The following is a 22,118-nucleotide window of genomic DNA, read 5'->3' as shown; positions in this document are numbered from 1 at the left end:
AGCTAGTACAATATTTTAAAGCTAAAATGAAGTCAATGTATCTGACTGTGAAATTTCACAATTACTGAATGCTTTTGCTAATTCTGACTCCAATCTGTTGTGAGACTATGTCCCTTTTGTGCCAGACCATTTACCATAAAATGGGATAATGCCTCTGTTACAAGGGATTAGAATGCTAAGGTTTTAAAGCACTGTGAAATTTTATTCTCATTTACAGAACACTACAAAGTGCCTGATATTATCTTTGTCAGATAATAATTAGTTTCTCCTAAAAAATAACAACTTAAATCTCATTTGAAAAATATGAAGTATTCAGAAACAAACCTACCTTTCTGCTGTAAGGATTGGTAATAACCAGATTGGTGTCATCAGAACCAGATAAAATATATTCTCCCGTATCATTCCAGCAAATTGTATTCACCTGCACGAATTAATTAACAATTAGACTTGCATTAGAATTTTCAGACTATTAAAATCATTAACATACTATATTTATCCAACAGTACAAAAAAAGGAGTTAACAAATGAAACTGAAATAATGCCACTTTTCATCAGCTAGCACACACACACAAAAAATTACTTTCAAAATAAACTGATAAGGGGATGACCTGCTTCACCTATGGCCTCTCTATTTGCAACTCAGCTATTTCCTTTGCTCCTGAAGAGTCCATTAGGTAAATTAAGCCTTCCCACAACCATCTCAAATCCCTCCATTTTATACATGTCCAATGCACACTGCTTTACAGGCTTCTCAGACATGACATCTTCCTGAGGATCCTGTGAAAATCCATCCCAGATCCCCCTCTGAGGAATGTATGCATGCTGGAAAAGCTAAGTCCTACAGAGAGGTGCAAAGTCACATTGGGAGAATTTTACAATACGTTTCTTTACCAATTTTCCTTTCCACAATATTGTGTTCAGTACTGTGCTAATGATATAAAGCTGCAAATTCAAAAACCAGGAAACTCAGAAAGCATCCTTAAAGCAAGCAAGGTTTTTCTTCCAGCGGTAGCTTATGCACAAGCTCCAAAGACTGTATGCATGACCATTATTATTTCAAATTGTCTCTAAAATAGCTTTAGCTGTTAAACTACAGCTGTCAACATTTTTCAATGGCTATTTTCTGCGGGCAGGATAACTGCTGTGATTTGATATGAGTGAACTATGTCATTAGTCAAAACTCTATTTTCTAACATTCTTTTCTTATGCTTTCTTTTGATTCAAATGTCTCATTTGTGTGGGCCTAAAAGGCAAAAATCTTTTTGTTTAAAATAAGAATATTCATTTTAAAGCATAACTCAGTTGGAGTCCTTGTTCAGGCAAAGTTGCAAAATGAGTATTAGCTGTTTGCATGGATGGATCACATGGGCAAGTGGATTAATTACCAGAATGTGATATATTTGTTGACAGTCTTTAAACTAACTTCAGGCACTAGAAAATGAACAGAAATGCAAATGTCATTCTGCCAGTGTATCCACGTATGGCAGATCTGCACCTTCCATACTGCAGCTTTGGTTCATATTCCACCCCCATATTCTCAATTTCTATTAATACCCATTTGAAATGCAAAGTTACGAAAAAGAATGGCTAGGATGACTGGGAGTACTTAAAGCTTTTTATTGCAAATTTGTGCTAATACAGGGGAGAGAGAAAGAGAATATGACAAAAGTTCATGAAATCATTCACAGCATGGCAAAAGTAAGAAATAATTTTCCATAGTTCTTTATAATACAGGAAATGGAGGACCTTCAGTGAAAGCATCTCGCAACACATCCAAAATAAAGGGTGATTCTCCTATGGCATTTTATTAAAACTGTAGTTCATTGTCACGGAATGCCCTAAACACCAAAAGTGGAAAAGAATGTTTGCCAAAGAAAAATGACCAAAAACAAAGATGCAAACTTCACTTCTATTTGTCCATTAAAGTCCGATGTGTTCTCCCTTCTATACACTGGCCATGTCTCTGCTTTCTTCAAAAATCAGTTCTGGCCACCATCACAGCCAAGTCAGCAGGCTTGACTGAGTGATGCAGCTTGGCTACTCCAACAGCCCTGGCTGTCAGTCACCAATAACTACACATTTAACTAGCCCCTGGATCCATTCAACACGGAAGTAAACTGTTCTGATAACTACAGTACTCAAAACACATAGTCAAGCACAGTGCAGTATTACAGTTAGTACCAACACCAGAATGTTAATTTTCATCTACATTTCCTTTCAGGCAGCTAAATACCGTGACTGCCCTTAAAGAAATCAAAATGCTAACACAAAGTTACAGGAACAAAAAGTGAAAACCACAAGAAGCTGTAAAAAGTAGAGCAGGGGGGAGAGGCTGGGAAAGTGATGTGAGAAAGAGCTTGCACAAAAATTTAACTGATAGCAGTAGAAAGGATGTCCAAAAAGCCTGAAACAAAAGGAAACATAGCACAGGGAGAAATGTATAGGAAGAAACAAAGGAGAGAGACAATTATATGAATTGCAGTGTCACAAGCCTACACAAGACATCAAACATCTTCTTTTTAAATTCTGATTTCATTCATGTTTGAGCAACTTCAGCATACCCAAGCCAAATTTGGTTCAGAAAAACTGTGAAGCAAGAAGACAGCCCATGCTGGAAGTCTACAAGTAAACAGGCTTTTAATTCTATACTGGATCACCTTCCCAACATTACTGACAAAATAAATAAATAAATAAATAAATCCTTTCAGTGATTGACTTTTATTTTTATTTCCCCAGAAAGCAATTATTTTACGCAAGTGATCAATTAATACATTACACTTCTCAGTGCTCAGTAGACTCCGCTGACCAACACTGAATTACCCCAATAAATACACATATGCACAACTGAAAACAGATGGCCAATGTCAGCAGATTAAGAAAAATCCTTGCCCTGTTCCAATGTAGAACACACACTCTTAAAATACATTCTCAACTGAGGACTACCTAGAAAACTCTTTGATATTGCACAACTGTTTAGAAAAGCTATACATCTATTACCTTCACAGCCACTCACTGCCTAGCTGAAAGCACAGTGTAACAGTCACTACACAAAGGGTTTGAAAGTCTTCATTTCAGGGTCAAAATAAGAAAGATGTCATACTGAAGTGACAGAAATTTAGAATGAAAAAGACACGGAGTATGTAATTAGCTTTTTTCTATTAGGCATTCCACACTTTATCATCTGCATAAAATTTTGTTTGTTCCTCAACTAGCCTTTTAAGGAAGAATCACAGAATGGCCCGGATTTGAAGGGACCTCAAGGATCGTGAATCTCCAACCTCCTGCCTCATGCAGGGCCACCAACCTCCCCGTTTAATGCTAGACCAGGCTGCCCAGGACCCCATCCAAGGGCCTTGAACACCTCCAGGGATGGGGCATCCACAACCTCCCTGGGCAGCCTGTGCCAGCACCTCACCACTCTCTCTGTAAAGAATTTTCCCCTCACATCCAACCTAAATCTTCCCTCAAGTAAAGCAGTGAGCTCTTTTAATTTGTCACTCAAATAGGAAAAAAAAAAATTAACATCTATTAGAATCATAGAAACATGGAATCACCTAGGTTGAAAAAGACCTCAAAGATCATCAAGTCCAACCACCAATCTGGCCTACTGAGTTCCTTCACTAAGCTGCATTCCTCAGTGTCATGTCCGTACATCACCTCTGTGATTCCCTCAAAGAGAATACAGGAAGCAGCCAAGCCTTGAGGCTGAAAATTCTGAATTTTCACTCACTCCTTTGTAACATACCAGTGAAATGAGCTGTTTTGTAAACAAGATACGTTAACAGTGTTTAAAAAACAGAAGAAATGAAATAAAAATGTCTTCAGAAACATATCAGAAAGATCTCCCAAACACAGAAGGGAGTGAAAAAGCACTACTTGTCACATATGGAGGAAGAAGTAAGAACTACATGTTCTAACAGCATGCTAAACATACTACTTATACTAATTCAAACATAACTTCGAGGACTATTTCTAAAAAGAGACTTGCTCACAAATGCTCTGCTGAATGAGATGTATGTCACACCAAACACTTGATACTGAAGTGAATATCTATGCATAGAAACAAGAAGTTATTCCTTCAGGTGCTCCTCTCCCCTCAGATTCAGAATGTATTCTTTCCATATAGCAAATGATCCATCTACCTACATATTCTGTAATTCTACTTTATCAGTTTTCACAGAATTCAATCAATGTGTTTTAGATTTGCTTTCTTCTACTTACCTCATGCTTAGTTGCTACCAGTCCAATGCAGCCAATTTCAAAGGAAAACACCTCACCTAATTTTATACGTCTACTACTGAGCTTCTCACCCTCTTAAGCTCCCTTGAGAGCCAACATGGGAAACAGCAACTTCTGGGCTCAGTTCGGAGACAGAAATCCCAAACATGCAGGTGCTATGGTAATATTAATGCTACAAAAATATAAATACTGCAAGTATCTCACAGAACTATCATCCTGCCTCAAGAATGTTGGGTGTGAGTATGATTACACATACAGGCCTATTTTCTGACAAGACCTTGCTCTTGTGTAATACATAAATCAAATGGTGAGTAGGAATTTAGACTTTTATCCTCCATTAGAAAAGCAAATTTGTGCTTTAAGTATGTTGTTCATCTTTTTTTTTTTAGCAATAGTCTGCTTTACACAGAATATACAAGTCAAAAGTAACTCTCCAGAAGAATATAAATGCCTGTAACAAAATAACAGAACCAGAAAAACTCTTAGTAAGATTTCTATGACATTCATTCCTTATATTTGAAATGTATGCTGACTGAGCAGTTACAGTAGGAGGGGATGGCAGGTTAGAGACTAATATAATTTATTATAGAGGGCATAAGCATTTTAAAGAGGAAGGACATCGCAATCCTCACTTGACTTCTCCATCTACAAAAGCAATGCAGCAAAAAAATCTTATTCCAACAGATGTAATTTCATTCTGAGTATTTATTCACTACTCCAATAATTCTGTGCATAGGCAAGTAAGCCCAACTGGTATTTTAACTTGTTTTCTGACACTGGTGAATCACTATTATGTTAAAGCCATTCAATGAAGCCATACAATGTTAAAACAATTTTTTTTGTTCCATCCTTAGTTTAAGTATTTAAAAGAATATGCCTTGTAACATTTGGAGCACTTTCAAAAATTAATCATTTAAATAAGCAATATTTAAAGCTTTTTTTTTTTGTCTTTACTGTCACTTTAAATAAGAATACAGCACTCAATCATTTGTTTTTTAAATGTGAAAAATAAATCACTTAAAATATCAATACTGTTTTAAGTCAAAAAAGTATATCAGCACGGCACAAAATGATTCCACTTAAAGATTGGTTCTAACTGAAAAGACAAGCGTGTGTTTTCCTGGCACATGAGCTTAACTCATTCAAGTGCAGGACACGGTACTGAAGGAGAGAAGTGAAGTATCCTTCAAAGATAAAACATTAAATGCTTAAGAGGAAACAAATACCTAGAGAATTCAGATGTAGGTCTCAACAAGCAGAGGTTTCCAACTCAGATTAAAGACATGGTATTTGCATTTTTAAGTCCAATGAACTATTACTGTGGCAACATAATCACTACTTAACAACATTTAACAAAGAAAAAAAAGCAACAAGTCACTTACACATCCATCGTGCACATTCAAGGTTGCTTCAAGTTTTAATCTTTGGATAAACTCTCTTCTCCCTGTGAAGAAAAATACTAATTACAATACCCTTTTAAAATGGTAACATGAAGAACTAATTTAGATCCTACTAATGGACACTAGCAAGTATAAACGTAAACAATGAAGAATCAGAATATAACTGTCAGTCTCAAAGTAATTCATATGGTTTTCATTTCACAAATGCTAAGATAAGCATCACATTTGCTAGTTCTTCCACCACTTTCAACAAGGTACAAATGGCAACATGCACAGTTCACAAGTTGAAGGCTGCCCTGAAACAAATCGCTGTAATATCCTGTGGTTTTTTTGTTCAACTTTGCTGAAGATAGCAAGTACAATATAGCTTCATAACTAAGACATTTTATATAAGTATACAAAGAACAACAAGTTTAGGTCTCAACTAAAATATGATCTCAATTTCAACAAAAAATTGGAAGATCCTTAAAGTATTATCTACAATTCCACATTTGCTCTTAAGCTAGAGAAAACACAACTTCAATTCTGTTATTAATGCTGCATTTTGAAAAGCAGAAGTGAAGTCCTGTACCGCTGCATTTGATTTGTACATGAAAGATAAAAAAATAAAAGGAAAGTTTTGGAAAGGTGATACAAAATGTAGAGATGAAGGAGAAAAAAGAAATTCATAAATGTATATTGACTACAGTAAGGTTCCATGAATGTTATGCTCTTATCTGCATGCTAACTGCCATCCAACTGCACTTTATAACACTACTACACAACACAACTGAAAAGCAAAAAAAAGCATATTGAAAACAACATCACTACTTCCTGAAGTTCCTAAACGAAAGTTGGAGGTATTTGGTTAGAGGGCCTTTGTGTCAGGAGAACAGGTTAAAATGAATGTAATAATCCCTAGAAAGTATTTTCAAAAAAGGCAAATATTGGCAAGCTTGATCTTTCCACTTCAATTCTAAAACCCTGTAGACTCCAAGAATATTATTTTTTCTATCCTCTATTTCTAGAACTCTCAGAACAATACTCTAGGTAAGGTACTAGGCTGTACTGTTTCTGAATACCACACTACTGCATCCACTCCAAATTAACTTTCCTTTAAGGAAACTAAGTAGCCTCAGAGAGAAAAACTAGAACAGAAGAAAACCCTCCCTATATCAGAAAGCTCTACACTTCATGGCTTGTTTTGGTTCAGATGAAATGGGAAGCCCTATTTAGGCATCCAGCCTTGCTGATTCTGGCATTCCAGTACAAACCTGAAACCACAATTTCTCCTCTCTACTGTTCCCTGAACAAAAAAGAGACCACCTGATATCCTCAGCTGACCCCTCGCATACCAGGCTGCCACAGGCCAGACACTTGACTGAGAAGCAGGCACAGGACATCAGTGCTACACACCCCCAAAGACACAGGGACTCTTTGAGCATTACAAGCTCCAGCAGCTACAACTGCACCTCAGTAAATGTGCATCCAGCCTTCCCTCCATGCAAAGGCATGCTTTGGCAGCCAGACTTCCACTAATACAGCTCAAGTACCACAGCAGACTGAAGAATGTTCTTTTACAGAGGATTTTTTTGTTTGTTTTAAGAGGATGTATGACGGGGTGAGATGATTATACAGCAACTGTTTCTAAGCACATCTAAGGCAGCTTAAAAAACAAATTAAAAACATACTACCTTACTAATTAAGTGGTGCAGTATTCAGCATTAGTCTTTCTAGTCTTGTTTGACTGCCGTAGCTGTAGACAGAGCAAGAATTCTAACAAAAGCATTTAGAATTGCAGTGTAGAGTTAAACTTCTTTTCGATACCCTCTCTACACTGCTGGTGGGCTGTTTTCTACCCGAAATCAGTCTGATTTCAGAAAATTTAGAGATAGCACAGGGACTAAAGATGAGTCACTAAAGAGACACTGTAGAAATGTAAAAATGTTTTGCCTCCAAAAACCTTTCTTTCTTCACTGGCTGCTCCGAAAGCAAGCCTCAATTTTATTATGTCAGCCCACAGTATCAGAGGCAGATGTTGGTTGTACGGCAGTAGAGGTTAAACCTGCCCATCAATATCCCAATACATGTTGCCCGTGTGATAGAGGGCAGCAGAGGGGCAGTCTGACAGAATGGAGTCTGACATGGAAGTGCATATGAAGCAAACATGACAAATTTCTCCATGCTGAAGAAATGGCATCCACTACATTTATAGCCATCTTCTCCAGTGAAGAAAGGTTGAGGGAACAGAGCTTGTTTACCTTGGAGAAGAGAAGGCTCCAGGGAAACCTCATTGTGGCCTTCCAGTATTTGAAGGGAGCTTATAAACAGAAGGGGGAACGGCTGTTTACATGGGTGGATAGTGACAGGACAATGGTTTTAAACTGACACGGGGAGATTTAGGTTAGATATTGTGAGGAAGTTTTTCCACTGGTGGAAAAACCTCCACCAGAGGCTGGTGACACACTGGAACGGGTTGCCCAAGGAGGCTGTGGATGCCCCATCCCTGGAGGCATTCAAGGCCAGGCTGGATGTGGCTCTGGGCAGCCTGGTCTGGTGGTTGGCGACCCTGCACATAGCAGGGGGGTTGAAACTAGATGATCACTGTGGTCCTTTTCAACCCAGGCCATTCTATGATTCTGACACTTGCTGAACATTTCTGGAGCCCAAACAGTGGATGTGGGCACAGTGATGCAGTGGGTGGTGCATTTCAGCAGTGGCAACAGAGACATCAATGACAAGCCACGTTCTGGACAGCCATGCAGAGCTGTCACACCACAAAATGAGAAGTGTCTCAAACAGCACATCTGCATGAATCGTCAGAGCATGACCAGGGAACTCTGCAGAGCTGAATATCAGCTTCAACACTTTGAAAAAAAATGGCAATGTTGAAATATTGCTAAGTTTACACTAGGTGCTCCTCATGAATGCTCACACAGGGATAGAAAGAACACCATATGTAAATTTTGTCAGGACCTACAGAACAGATAAGAGGCTGAAGGTGACAGTTTCCCAGAACACGTCCTTACTGATACATGCTGTCACTACTGTGAGCTGGAGTCAAAACAGCAGCCCATGGAGTGGCAACATGCAAATTCCCCACCAAAGTTCAAGATGCAGCCTTCAGTGGGTAGTGATGTGCACTGTTGTTTGGGATAGGAAAGGGGTGATCCCTCTGGATTTCCTGGAACCCAGACAAACCATCCACTCTGACCTCTACATCATGATGCTAACTAAGTCAGGCCAGGACAGCCTTTCTCTTGCAACATAACAGCAGGCTCCATGAGAGACTGTGGACTGTGAACTTCATTACTCATCTTGGCTGGACTGTCCCACCACATCCACTTTATAGATAAAGTAGTAAGATAAGCTAGAAGCAATTCATTCAGTTTTCTTCTTATTTTATAATGCAAAACTTGAGTCAGCAGATCCTGAATGTGTTTTTTCCTCCTAAAATAAAAATGGAACTACCTGAATAATCTGATCTAAAGAAAATACTGATTCTGCATTCACTGTTTTTTAAAAGCTGACTTAACAGTCCACAAAATCTTTGTTCCTCGTATTGCAGCAATGACTTTAAGCTCAGCAGTAAATAAATATTATAGTTTTCTGTTATTTCAGCCACCTGAATATTTTTTGCAACGTTCATATTTTTTATCACATTAAACGGTATTGTTTTCAATGCCTTATCTTGCTAACTAGTAGGCTACCCTCCCACTCCATTCTTAAGATTCCTTGTCACAACTCTTATCACTAGACTTCCTAAAAGTCAAATTCTCCTCTTCAAGGACTCCGCTCTTCTGGGTGACAAGCATCCTGACAAATCCTTAATTCTCATTCACCTATTGCAGTGGCTACCTGTTCCCTCTGTCCTCCAGCAAAGGTGGCCGTCATGGATCCTCTCTTTACCTAAGACAGTAGGGGAGATGCAACCTCTCAGAATAATTCTTTCTGGACTCAAGACCTCTGCTGATTTTTTTTCTGCTAACAGTGTCAGGCTGTGTAAAAGCCAAAAACTGTTGGTTTTTTTTTTTGTTTGTTTGTTTGTTTTTGCTTAAGCAAAAAATTTATTTAAATACATGCCATCAGAGAATTAATGAGAGGATGGCCTTAATACATAATTACTTCTCTTCAAGTAAGGTCTGTTTATGAGATGGTCAAGTGACCAAGCTGTCATGACACACATTAGCTCACTGGAGACATATGTGAGGTCCGTTTTGAAACTCTTGAGGTCAAGCTATCTACAAAAAAAAAAAAAAACAAAAAACAAAACAAGCACTGTGAAATTTCAGACGGTTGTGCTGACCTCCTTTAAGTATTTATGTATTTGAAATCTGGAGAGCTATCAAGCCAGCACTCTACCCATGCACTCATCACACAAGCTGAAACATGGGAAAGCAGGCAAAAAAAGAAAGCACAGATGCTTACTTGTACGTTATCTCTTCAATATGCTACCTGCACGTAATGTCAAACCAACGATGCCTTGCCAACACACCTCTCCAGAGAACCACCTAACAATGGTACTTCAGAACACATGACAGCAGAAAAGCTCAATGCTTCAAGTATGTAAGACCTTTATATTCACTCCAGATCTTTTCACTGAAAATAGAGATAGCATTTCATGAAGGTCTAGACCAGAAAGTGTGTTTGTGCTATACAGAAATATAACCAAATTTTGATGCAAAGCTGCACCATCACAGTATGTGAAACTGAAAGGTAACCTTTATTCTGAAAAACACGAATAGATCCTGTTTGTCAAACAAATGCTCATTTAAGTCAAGCTGGCTCTTCCTGAGGCCAAGTCCCTCGGTGCTTGCTTGCTGTGACATTTGAAATGCCCCAGTTTAAAACTGAAACAGAGCCAGAGCCTGCTCCCACTGCAGAGCACACAGTATCCTGCTCTAAGAGCATTTCAAAATTTCTCTTGGACCTCCAGCACTGAGTTTATACATTTGAGAAGCTGTTTCATAAGAAGATGACAGTCCAGTTAATCTGTAAATGGTTTATTTGGCTGGACTGTGTCAAACTCTGCACAATGACTAAATAGATATAGGTAGCTCCAAAAGTAATGTCTCCTATTCATTTCCACGGAAATTACTACAAAGAGCACAATAACACTGTTTGACAGAGCACATTCTCATCTACAAAACACAGTTTCTCAACACAGCCATCACCATCGGCTGTGCATTTCGCCAGCAATAAACAGGAGCCTGCATGCTGCACTCAAAAAAATCTGTACCAGGGGAAGCGACCCAGTGTCACTGTCACCATGTACCATCCACCACCTCATTGTGCTCACATCCACTGACTGGTGTCCAGTTCAGTAGTGCTTGCTGAATGTCACTGGGTGCCATTTCTTCCACACAGAGGAGTTCAATGACACCACTTTGATCCACATGCACTCCCACGTCAGACACCATTCTGTCAGACTGTCCCTCTACTGCCATCTGTCACACAGTAACAAAATGCAATGAAATATCAGCAGAAAGGTTCAGTCTCTACTGCCATACCACCAAAATCTGCCTCTGCTATCACAAGCCAACATAATAACACTAGAGGCATTACTTTTGGAGCAGCCCTCCCATCTTCTGTTCCATGTCACTGTTTTTACTTATCAAATTAAATTGAATGTACTGTACAGCAAACAGAAGTCTCCATGCATCACACAGTTAGCAGGACTACAAAAAATAAGCAACGCGTTACATTTTGTCAAGAAATACTAAAACCCTTGAACACAAACTGAAGTCTTGAAGAACACGTATTAGCAGACAGACTCAGAGCGGCCCCATTTTATAGACACTGATTTTGTGACACAGAAAACCAAAGCAATTTATCAAATGAGAGAGTGAATCAGCAGTAGTGCTGCAAACCAAATCCATTAGTGTGACCCTCCAGTCCTTTGTTCAACGTCCTCTGTTAGATTTCCTAATAGTTCTGTATAAATGCCCCCCAGAACTGTAACACTTGCTTTTAACAGTGTTTAAAAGACTACCTTTCAAGTTGCTGTGGACAACTGCTTATGATTTAAGTTCAGAGGAGATAACCCAAATTCTTCCCTACTTTAAGTGATAATTCATCTAGATTAAAGGTCTAAACACTGCACCGAAACAGAAAATACTTTAATTTCTGTGAAGAGAACTACTTGCCATTTTAATCTCCAAGAGCTTTGTTACTAAACACTCAGCACCAGATGACTGAGTGTTAATCAAGCTTGCACTTAAATCCTAAGACACTTCAGAATAAGCTTCATCTATTTAGAAGCACAGAACTTTCACATATTAAGACTGAAACTACAGAAGGTACAACACTATGCCCAGAACTCCAACCCAGCAGGTCTCCTGATGGAGTCTCCCAATGAGTACACTGATAGACAGTACAGTCTTACAAGAAAAAACAAAACAAGATATGCTGAAATTAAAATAGAATAGAATAAAAAGTTGGCCCTGTGATGTTATACATATTAGGATAATTAGTAACCATCCTGAAAAGACTTCAATTTCTGTTTTCTTCTACCAAAGCTGCAAGAGTAAATTACTGCAGGTAATAACACAGATGTGTTTGCACTAGCAGAAGCGTCTGCAATTAACTTTCAAATATATTTCAGATTCTAAATGCACCCACCCCTGAATATAAGGCCCCACAGGGCCTTGCATAGGGCCCCATCACTGACAAGACCACAAGCATTGGTGCTTTAAAGTGAATAATCGTATATAACTTGTTCAATTGTTTAGCATCTACCACATTTTATGCTTGAAATCTACTTAATAAATGAAAATCAGCTATATTAATATGAATTTTTAAAGTGCTCACATAGCATAAGCAGGGTGTAAATCCCAGAGACAACATTTTATCTGCATATTCTAAATAACAACTTGTGAGAGACCGACCATGCCACAGTGGCAAGCACTAAGTGGATTTCATTGACAAGTACACCGCATTCTGACAGATACCCTGTCCCCACTCTGGCTGCCCACAGAAAAGCCTTCTGTGTAGTTGTTGCCACACATTACGGCTGAGCAGAAGATAAATCCCTGTGGTTTTGTGACAGGAGAAAGGAAAACACACCGTTTTCGGCAGGTCGGTTATTCATTTGGTTCTTTAAAGCACTTCTTATGATGTCTGAGGTTAAATAGAGGCTCCATGCTTCAGCAAGAGCAGAGGATGTCTATGAAGCAGAAACAGTGATATAACTGCCCCAGCGCAAAAGTGATGACTACCGGCAGCACAACTATGATATCCTGTCACCTCCACGCATTCGGACAGACATCTACCATAGCATGGAAAATGAATGCACAGAAAAAGCTATTGGGATCAGCTCTTAAGCATTCTGCTTAAGAGGCCACCATTTGCCTCTCAGTGCCAAGCAGCAGCTGCTGCTTCTCCCCACCAGCTGGGGCAACTCACCGTGCAATTATCTCCTGGCTACTTTTGGATAAAGGTACTGGGGTAAAAAAAGAAAAAAAGAAAAAAAAAAGTCTACTATTTAAAGTTGCCTAAGCTAATTCAATCCACATTTTTAAATAGATTAGGAAGTGATTAGACAGAAGCTTACCAGCATATCTAAGGAGACACGCCTTCAGGCATAAAAAAAAAGAAAGCCTTCTGCTTTTCTTGCAAAGGCATCTTGGTAAAACTGGGAATTTGGACAGAGTAGAACTGAAACGAAGCTTTTACCATTCTGCACACTCACCTAATTTACAATACTGTTTAATCCTAAACAGTATGGGAATTACAAGCCATCTGTTTTAGAGCAAGAAGCGAAGTAGAGACACACAGCGTAACAGATACAGATAAGTGTCCCTGTGAGATTACATGTGTAAACACTCAGAAATTGCCCAGGATTAGAGTTTAAAAATAGGTGATGTCAAAAGCTGAAGCAGAAATCTGAGTCTTGCTAGGAGATGACTATCGAGCAACACCGGTGACACAAATTGAATTATAAGTGGGCATTAAAAACAGAGGGAATCAAATAAGTCTTACTTTTGAAAATTGTTTGGTGAATTAGATTGCACGTGTTCATCCTTTTTCAGCCAACAGAATTTTCAGGGCACACAGAATAAAAACTAATAGAATCTCATTTTCCTTCCTTTCTTAGGAAGAGTAAATAATGGGAACTCGCTACAGAAATAGCTACAAACAAATATAACCAAAACAAAGAAGGTTTTGTGTGATAGCTTTCAGAAGGTTTTGCCTGATAGCTTTGTATGTTGGTGAAGTTTCAGCAATTGAACACAACTGGACAAATATCACTGCCTCGTATCACATTCAGCTCACAGGGCAAGGAAAGACGGACCTCATTTTCCCCATGATACCTGTCAAATAGAGAGCAGCAGCATCCATGTGTTCAGTTTCCCAAGGAAAGCCTACATTCCATTCAAGAAATACATTAAAATTCACTGATGTTCATCTGATTCCATTTTGTTGTGTTTATATTCAGTATTTATTGAATCAAACTACACTAAAGTATTTGTGACATATCTGAATCAGTAAGTCACTGAATCTCAAAGATGGACAAGAAAAAGCTGAGACCTGCACTACATCAGTGAAAGTTCCAGCTTACTTTGAAGGCTGGCATACTTAATAACAGACTGATCTTCTTCCTCATTGCCAGGATAGGGCTAGTTTCAAGTATCAACAAGCTCTTGATACATGATCAGCTACATCCCACTGGGCTATTTCGGGGACGTTTAAATCAAAGAAGATCAGGAATCACAAGCAAAGTCATAACAACTCATCATATTGCAGTGCAACATTTTAACAGTGACTACACATACATGCTCAAAGGTCTGCCCTCATGCAAATAACAGAAACAACCAACTGGAGGAAGACTACAGAGAAGGGAAAAAAAGGGAAGAAAAAAAAAAAAAAAAAAAGGATAACTAAAGAGATCTGTCACATCACTGCGCCATCCTGAAACATGTGAGGACTGCTCTGAAAGTATTGCCTCCTATGTTATAATGTTGGCCATGGCATCAGAGGTGGATGCTGGTGGTATGGCAGTAGTGGTTGAACCTTCCCACCATTATTCTGTTACATGTTGTTGCTGACGTGTGACAGACAGCAGCAGAGGGGCAGTCTGACAGAATGGCATCTGACATGGAAGGGTGTACAGAGTGGAGAAGTGTCAGTGAATTCCTCCATGCAGGAAAGATATCATCCATTGACATTCTCTGACACTTACTGAATGCTGATGGTGACCAATCAGTGGATGTGAGCACACTGAGGCAGTGGGTAGTGTGTTTTACCACGTGAAAGACAAACCATGTTCCGGACAGCTGTGCACAGCTGTTACACCACAAAAGGAAGAGCGTCTTGATCAGCTCATCTGTGCAAATTGGCTAATGGTGGTGACTACTGAAAAATAGCATATCGTACCTAAGCACATGCTCTATCAAAAAGTATTATTGTGCTCTTTTTATCTACTATAGTTTCCATGGAAAACAGCAGGAGGCACTACTTTCAGAGCAACCTATGTACAAATGCATTACAAAATTTGTTTTTGCAGAAAGAGACAGCTTTCATCCCAGTATCCCAGACTCATTAATTACAAGATCAAGGTGCAACAGAATGATGAAGCTGTCTGAAATAGTCTGCATCAAGAAATTGGCAGTCGTTTACAAAGCAAAAGTGTTTCTTTTGTACTGAGCGTCTTTAAAAGCATACTGCATAAATTTAATGAAAGTACTGCAATGAAAAAATGGAAAGGTACATAAAGCACGTGCAGATCTATAGACTCCAGCTGTCTGCATGGAAAGATTAAGACTCCAAAGTACATGAAGCAAACGATATTTGCATCCTAAGACTGACTGTAATTTGAATAGTCTAATCAAATATGCAAAGCTTTGGGACTACAGCGCACTATCACATGCATTTATGTATTGCACAATATATATATATTATTGTATGTTCACGGTTGCCAAGAACATGGATGATTAACATTCAGTGCACAGATATTACAGAAAAGGGTAACCCCTTAAAAAACAAAATGAAGAAAGTTCACTGACATAGGTTAGCCCATGTTGAGCAGGGGTGACAAAACTGAAGATAACTTAAAAGGACTCTCTCATTTCCAAAGGACTGAAGATCAGTTTTTTCACAAATTAATACACATGAACAGAAGCTGCATTCCTATCAATCTCGCTCTCCTATTTCAGAACAGAGCGACCAAAGCACCAAGTAATCCTATATTGTGTGTATCAATTTTCTGTTTAATGGAAAACAAACTGAAGTGACTGCCAACACTGCAATTTCTGCTTTGAGGAGCCAGATGGGACAAAAATAAGGAGACAGAAACAGTAACACAAAACAATTAAACCACAGGAATATACAAGGAAAAGGTAACCAAGGTCAAGCCAATGGTACCATCAACTATGAGCAAAGATCACTGAGACAGCAGAAAAAAAAGCTAGCAAATATACAGCTGTGTGGCACTGTGTTGTAGACTGCTTTCTGGTTTTCAAGTGCAACTGGCTTCTGTGTCTCCACTTGCATAGTTCAGTTAAGCTACAGGTGGAATAATGTAGAATAACTTCACCAGCGCAGAAAGCAATCATGTGAAACCCTCTTTATTTAGGTTACACTGGTTTATAGCTATTTCTGTAGTGAGCTCCTCTTATGTACTAAATTATAGCTAACCAGCTTTTCTTCATTTATTACCTTGTCCAGATGATTCTGCTACACTGCATTTTCATTTTGCTTTATAGACAGCGTGCTACTTTCTACAAATCACTCATTAAAAGCTTTTAAATGGCAGTCTTGAATACGTCAGTTGATTTATTTGGAACTTGAAAAAAAAATACATCTTTATGTATTAGGATCACTCCCAACATTTTTAAAGAGCGACTTGATATGCACATGCACTGTGCCTTTCTGCTATCTGCTAACAGCTTCACGGAGATCATATCAGGGAATTTGCTTCAGACATATTCCCTTCGTTAAAATTCTCCAAAGCCAATTTGTTATCAACACGTCTCAGTAACACACTGCTTTTTTCAATTGCCTATCTGTATTTTTTTGAGGCTCACTAAGGACGGTGTGTTTACAGACAAAAAATAAGTAACAAAACATGGCAGCATGTTTAAGGCACTACCCAATCACTCTGCAACATTTTAATAATTAAAAAAGTAGTATTCCTTTCCTGCAATGTTCTGGTATGTCTTCCTGTGTACAACCACTGAATAATCCAACACCATACCAAATTTCCTGCCAGACGTCTAATAGATGGAGAGTAATGAAGGTATTTGGGTTTGTTTCAAAGATGTATTTTCCTCCCATTCATTCATGACACTGAAAATTTCAATTCTGGCTGCAACAGTTTCTATTACTCAGAAAACATCACTAACAAAGCAGATCTAGGGAGCTCAGTTGTGTCCATCAGCCAATCTCATTTCACAAAGCATTTGGTGTGCACTAACACACACCAACTACTACAGAGCTGGTTTTCTGGGCACAGAACAAAGCACAGCAGAAGATACAGTACACCAGAAAGTTAAGCCATATATATTAAAGTAGCAATCAAACAAACAGGTGAAATTATAGAGTTCCTTTTTTTCAAGCAGCAGTTAATACACCAGACTTATAAAACGAAGAACAGCATAAAACACCTCTCCCAATTATGGCTTTTTTAGCTGTGACAGATGCAGTGTCTTCAATTTATGCTGGAGAAGAAAATTAATGTGAGTGGTTTAGGATGTGAAATGCAGCAGTGCACCTAAAAATACCGAAACATCAAAAGTGTTATGCACAGAATTAAAGAAAGGCTGATTAAATGCCCTGAGACTATCTCCAAGTCTGCAGCAGCACCAGCTACAAAGCTCTTACCTTGAAAGCTGTCTGACTTTAAAGTAACACCCAATCCTACCCACCTTCAGTAAACCACTGCTGGTTGTATAAACCAGTAACGTCACCAAGTGTGACACAGCCAATATTGAAACTGCTGGCCTTACCCGCCTTGTTCTTCAGCCCTATCTATGAACAGATGTGCTTCCAATCTGTCAGTAGTTTTGGTTTTACCGTGGTTCACCCTGGTGAAGAGGGGGAACGAACGAAGTCTGATTAGGAAATGGGAGAATGTGCTAAACTATCTGCATAATGATATGTTTCCAGTTCTCCCTGTAGCAAAGGCTGATGAAGCTTCACAAAATTTGACCACAATTAACCTCACTACTGGTTTGCTTACGGTTAATTTGTAGATCTCAGACCTTTCCTAATCATTACAAAACAGTACCAGAAAACAACAGTATTATAAACTGCACACCTAGACAAACATATGCCCTAGCATATGAAAGCCTTCTTTGAAAAGGTGGAGGGAAGCTCCACAGACAGCACCACAGCACTCTCACTAACAAACGTTGAAAGCTCCAAAAATTCCTATTACAAAGGAAGATGGTAGAAAGCCAGATGCCAACAAGAGTATCAAAGGCCAAGGAGAACGTACTTATTCTGAAATTCACTCTGTCTCAAGCACAGCTCCTGACAATCACTGTGAGCAAAACCACGCAAACGATTCATCTCTGCAAATTATTTTAGACTAATAAAGTTTCTGCAGATTGCCCACTCTGCCAGTTAATAAAAAATATACATATTAAAAACAGTCTTCAGCCCTCTTCATGGCCACTTGGAGCCATCCTCAGCAGCACGGCCCTCACAGAAAGCAAATAAAGCTGTCACGTTAAATACTTCAGAGGAATTATGGATCCACTTCCTTCTTACAAGAATCCCAGGCTGTTATTGCTCTAGAGAGATAATTGCATGCTATAGTTCACCTACACGCAAGCTCTCATGTTGACAACACCCAACACTTCAACTGCTATCAGAACTGACTCAGGACTTCTTAAGGAAGTAGCACGTCTCTAAATTTGTCCTCCTAAATTCATTTGACAGTTTCAAAGCAGAACTTAGGTAGGATACTACGGCTTACTGAATTTTTTTTTCCCCCAATGTACAAGCCCTGTGACACTTCAAACAACTGAAAGGAGTGCAAATCTCAATTTCTACCACAACCCAGCAGCAGGATTCTACCTACCAGCATCAGATTAAGACGACGGCCAAAGTGCACCAGAGCACACAGTGCTTCTGCCAGCCTCCTAGAGCAGCTTGGCTTTCTCTGGAGACTTCAGATGCAAGCACTGTTTGAAATGGAGACTAATTAGCCTACAAATGCTGAAGAAAATGTACCGCAGATAGACATAAGACCCCCATTTTCCCTCTAGCACACAGAGAGAATTCTTAATGGATGATGATATCCAGAGGGCACATACCAGGCACGTACACATTGGCTCACCTCCACTAGACTTTCCTTTGCAACTCTGTCCTAAACTGACCACATTTCAGGGCAGTTATCAGAAGATCTTGCAAAATCAAGCAGAGTTTTGCAAGGATATAAATTCCCAGAGCGAGCCATCTGCATGGGGAGGCACAATATGATGTGCAGATCCCTCTTGGAGCAGCTGTTTTTGAAAGCTGAAAGGGGCTATAAATAGAGTGCCACTTGATTGCCAGTTCACATGAAACCAAAACGCAGAGTAAATAAGAAACAGCAGTTCCTTCTTAGATGTGTCCCTCCGATATACAGGCACCTAAGTACTGCCTGTATTTTATTCGGTAGCATAATGATACTATCCAAGTCAACGGTTCTCTGTACAGTTATCATTGGTGAACACAACGTGTCTTCCAATGCATTATTAACTGCATTGTCAGGTTCCTGCTGTGAGACCTCCCTTCTGCTTTGCTGGCTGAAAAGGGTGGCCAGAAGCAAAAAGACAAACAATCTATTTTATTCTGTATAACTGTTTTGACAAATTTACCAAAAAAAGTGAGGAAAAAAATAATAAAAAGCACAGATGATGGATTTGTTTCATAACACTCCTGCTAAGTCAACCCAAGACACCTGTCCTGCCTTTGTTCTGGCCCTCAGGCTGCTGACGAAGCCCAACAGGTACAAGTTTCACTACCAGTTCAGATGAGCTCCAGGAGGACCAACAACCAGCACCACCCACCTGACTTCAACACAGCCTCCATCCAAATAGCAACAGTCCCATGCAGGGCTGCTGCTGTGTGAAAAGACGACCCATAACACATGTCAGAACAGCACATGAAAAGCACAACAGGCCTCCCATGGCTTAAGTCCAGACACAAGCAATCCCATTGGTGGGTGTATTAGGGCAGTAAATGCTATTTTGATTACAAGTGTTATAGTTCTACAAGAGAAGCACACTACATGCCAAGCCCAGAATGTGATTCCAACTCCTAGCTGCAGCTTAAGGCATAAAGTTCAAGGAGTGAATAATACTTGCCACCACTAGTAACTATCTCAGCATGAGTCCAGCTGAATGTCCCATCTGTCCTAGGGAAAATGTCCTCAAATGCTATAATGCTATGGAACACATTCAGGTTCAATGAACACCCCTAACAATAAGATCTTACTCCAGTCACCAGAGTGATGTTTTTAATTGGTTATGTATATTACACAGGAGCATTATTCCACATAGGTCATCATAAAATTAGGACTGATTTCTACTGATGAAATTTCACACGTCAATTACGAGAGCCAGTGTAACGTCCAAGCAAAAATTCTCATAGTGTCCCTTCAAAATCTATGCTCCACAGCCCCAACTTTAACAAGAGGCTTTTCTGCTCTAACAGGAGCAAACACAAGGAACATTCCTCATGTGTCCAGGCAGAGGAACGCTTGCATTTCCAGGGGAGGCCTGGTGGTAGCTGCAGCCCCTCACAGGGAGTGGATGGGCAGCGCTGAGCTCTGCTCTGTGTGACAGCGACAAGGCCAGACGGAACAGCATAAAACGGTGTCAGGGAAGGGGCAGCTGGGGGTTAGGGACAGGTTTTGCATCAGAGGGCAGTAGGCATGGAACGGGATGCCCAGGGCAGTGGGCACGGCCCTGAGAGCCGGAGTTCAGGGCGTGTATGAACATCGCTGTCAGACACAGGGCTTGGATTTTAGGTGGTCACGTGTGGGGCCAGGAGTTGGACTCGGCGATCCCTGTGGGTCCCGTCCAACCCGGGCTGTTCTATGATTCTAAACTGGGACAAGCTGCAGCCAAGGCTGCCACACACTGCCATTCAGATAGAAGCTACCAAGCCAAAGTCGGCAGGATCAACAGTTTTCAACCTCACAGTTTTTCACACAGCGTTTACGTGCACGCAGAGGGTGGAAGCGCCAGGAGGGGCTCTGCTTTCTCCTTTACCCTTCCCACCCTGCCGAGCGCTTGGGATCCCCGAACATCACCCCGTTCCGCCGGGAATCGAGGGAGCTCCAGCAGCAGCCAGGAAGACACCGCCAGCGCAGGGAGCACCCCACGGTTCGCCTCGAGAGCGGGCGTCACTCCACCCCCGGGGCACAAAGCCGAGGATTCGCTGCCAGCGAACCCACCGAAGGCGAGAGCTCCGCGACGGCGACGTGCAACGGCCAGCCTGCGCCCGGCGCTGCGGGCAGGGGGGTTCGAGGCACGCACGCACCCTCCGCCATTACCAAAGAACACCACCAGCTCCGTTTCCTCACGTGGGCGGCGAACGCGGCCGCCCCGCCGGCCAACAACGGCCGTAAGGGACGCTCGGGGCGGCCTCGAGCAACAGTTCTGCCCCCTCCCCCCTCGCGGGGCCCCGGCAGCGGCGGGAGGGGCGGCACAAGCGGGCGGGGAAACTTGGCGGCCGGGTTCGGCCGCCGCGGAGGGGGGAGGGAGGGTGACCGCTTCCCGGCCCGCTCGCCGCCGCGCCCTTACCCAGGTAGTGCCGCCGCAGCAGGCCGGGCTCCTCCAGCCCCAGGCTCCGCTTCCTCACGTCCCACAGCAGGTGGGGGCAGCGGCCCCGGGACATGGCCCCGCGCCGGGCCGGGCGCTCCGCTGCCTCCGGCCGCGCCGCGCGATCACCATGGAAACCGGCGCCCGCCTCGCGCCGCGGCACCGACGGGCAGCAACCGAGAGAGCGAACAAGCGAGGGAGCGAGCAACAGCGAGAGCGCCGGACCGGCAAAGGCTCCGCGCCCCGCCCCCAGGGCGCCCCGCCCCCGTGAAGCCCCGCCTCCGGGAGCGGAGGGAGGGTGGCGGGGCAGGGGCGGCGCTCCGATACGCCCCGCCTCTCACGCGAGCTGGGAGCACCGCCTCCTCTCTGCGGCGCTGGGGCGCCGTGGATGTGACGGGTGACGCAGATGAGCTGAGCGGTGAAGCCTCGAGGAGGCCATCTTAGGTCTGGGCGCGCGGCCGCGGGTCTGAGTTTCCGGCGCCGTCCATCTTGATAGGGAGTGTGAAGCCGGTACCGTAGCCATCTTTGAGCTGGGCACAGGGACGACTCTCGTGCCCTTCCCAAAGAAGGCCGGCAGCGCTCTGCCCAAAGCGCCGGCTCCGCTCGCCTCGCGAGGCGTCCCCAGCCAATCGCGGCTGCCGGACCTTTCCGCCCTGCCCCGCCCCCTAGCCGATCCGCCAATGAGCGCGCGGGATTCCTACACTCCTCCATCCGGCTCGAGGGTGGTGAGGGCGGGGCATAGCGG

The 22,118-nt window shown here is 41.7% G+C and overlaps 1 protein-coding gene across 7 annotated transcripts in view; it reads right to left on the bottom strand.

The window, feature by feature from the left end:
* The window catches only part of DCAF6 (DDB1 and CUL4 associated factor 6), an 81,811-nt gene extending 60,347 nt beyond the window's left edge, over nucleotides 1–21,464 (bottom strand). For all 7 annotated transcript variants that reach the window (XM_042868398.1, XM_042868400.1, XM_042868399.1 and 4 more), the window contains exons 1-3: nucleotides 21,356–21,464; nucleotides 5,622–5,683; nucleotides 329–421 (exon numbers count right to left, since the gene is read on the bottom strand). In XM_042868398.1, the coding sequence (XP_042724332.1) occupies nucleotides 329–421; nucleotides 5,622–5,683; nucleotides 21,356–21,449 (249 nt within the window). In that variant the 5' untranslated portion in view covers nucleotides 21,450–21,464. The remainder of the gene's footprint in view (nucleotides 1–328; nucleotides 422–5,621; nucleotides 5,684–21,355) is intronic.
* Between the last annotated feature and the right edge of the window lie 654 nt (nucleotides 21,465–22,118).

The sequence above is a fragment of the Lagopus leucura genome, unplaced genomic scaffold (genome assembly GCF_019238085.1).
Source record: "Lagopus leucura isolate 7727_CA_CO unplaced genomic scaffold, USGS_WTPT01 Super-Scaffold_100001, whole genome shotgun sequence".
In the NCBI taxonomy this organism is placed as follows: Eukaryota; Metazoa; Chordata; class Aves; order Galliformes; family Phasianidae; genus Lagopus; species Lagopus leucura.
Note: the sequence above shows the minus strand (reverse complement) of the source record. Positions and strands in the feature narration are given on the sequence as shown.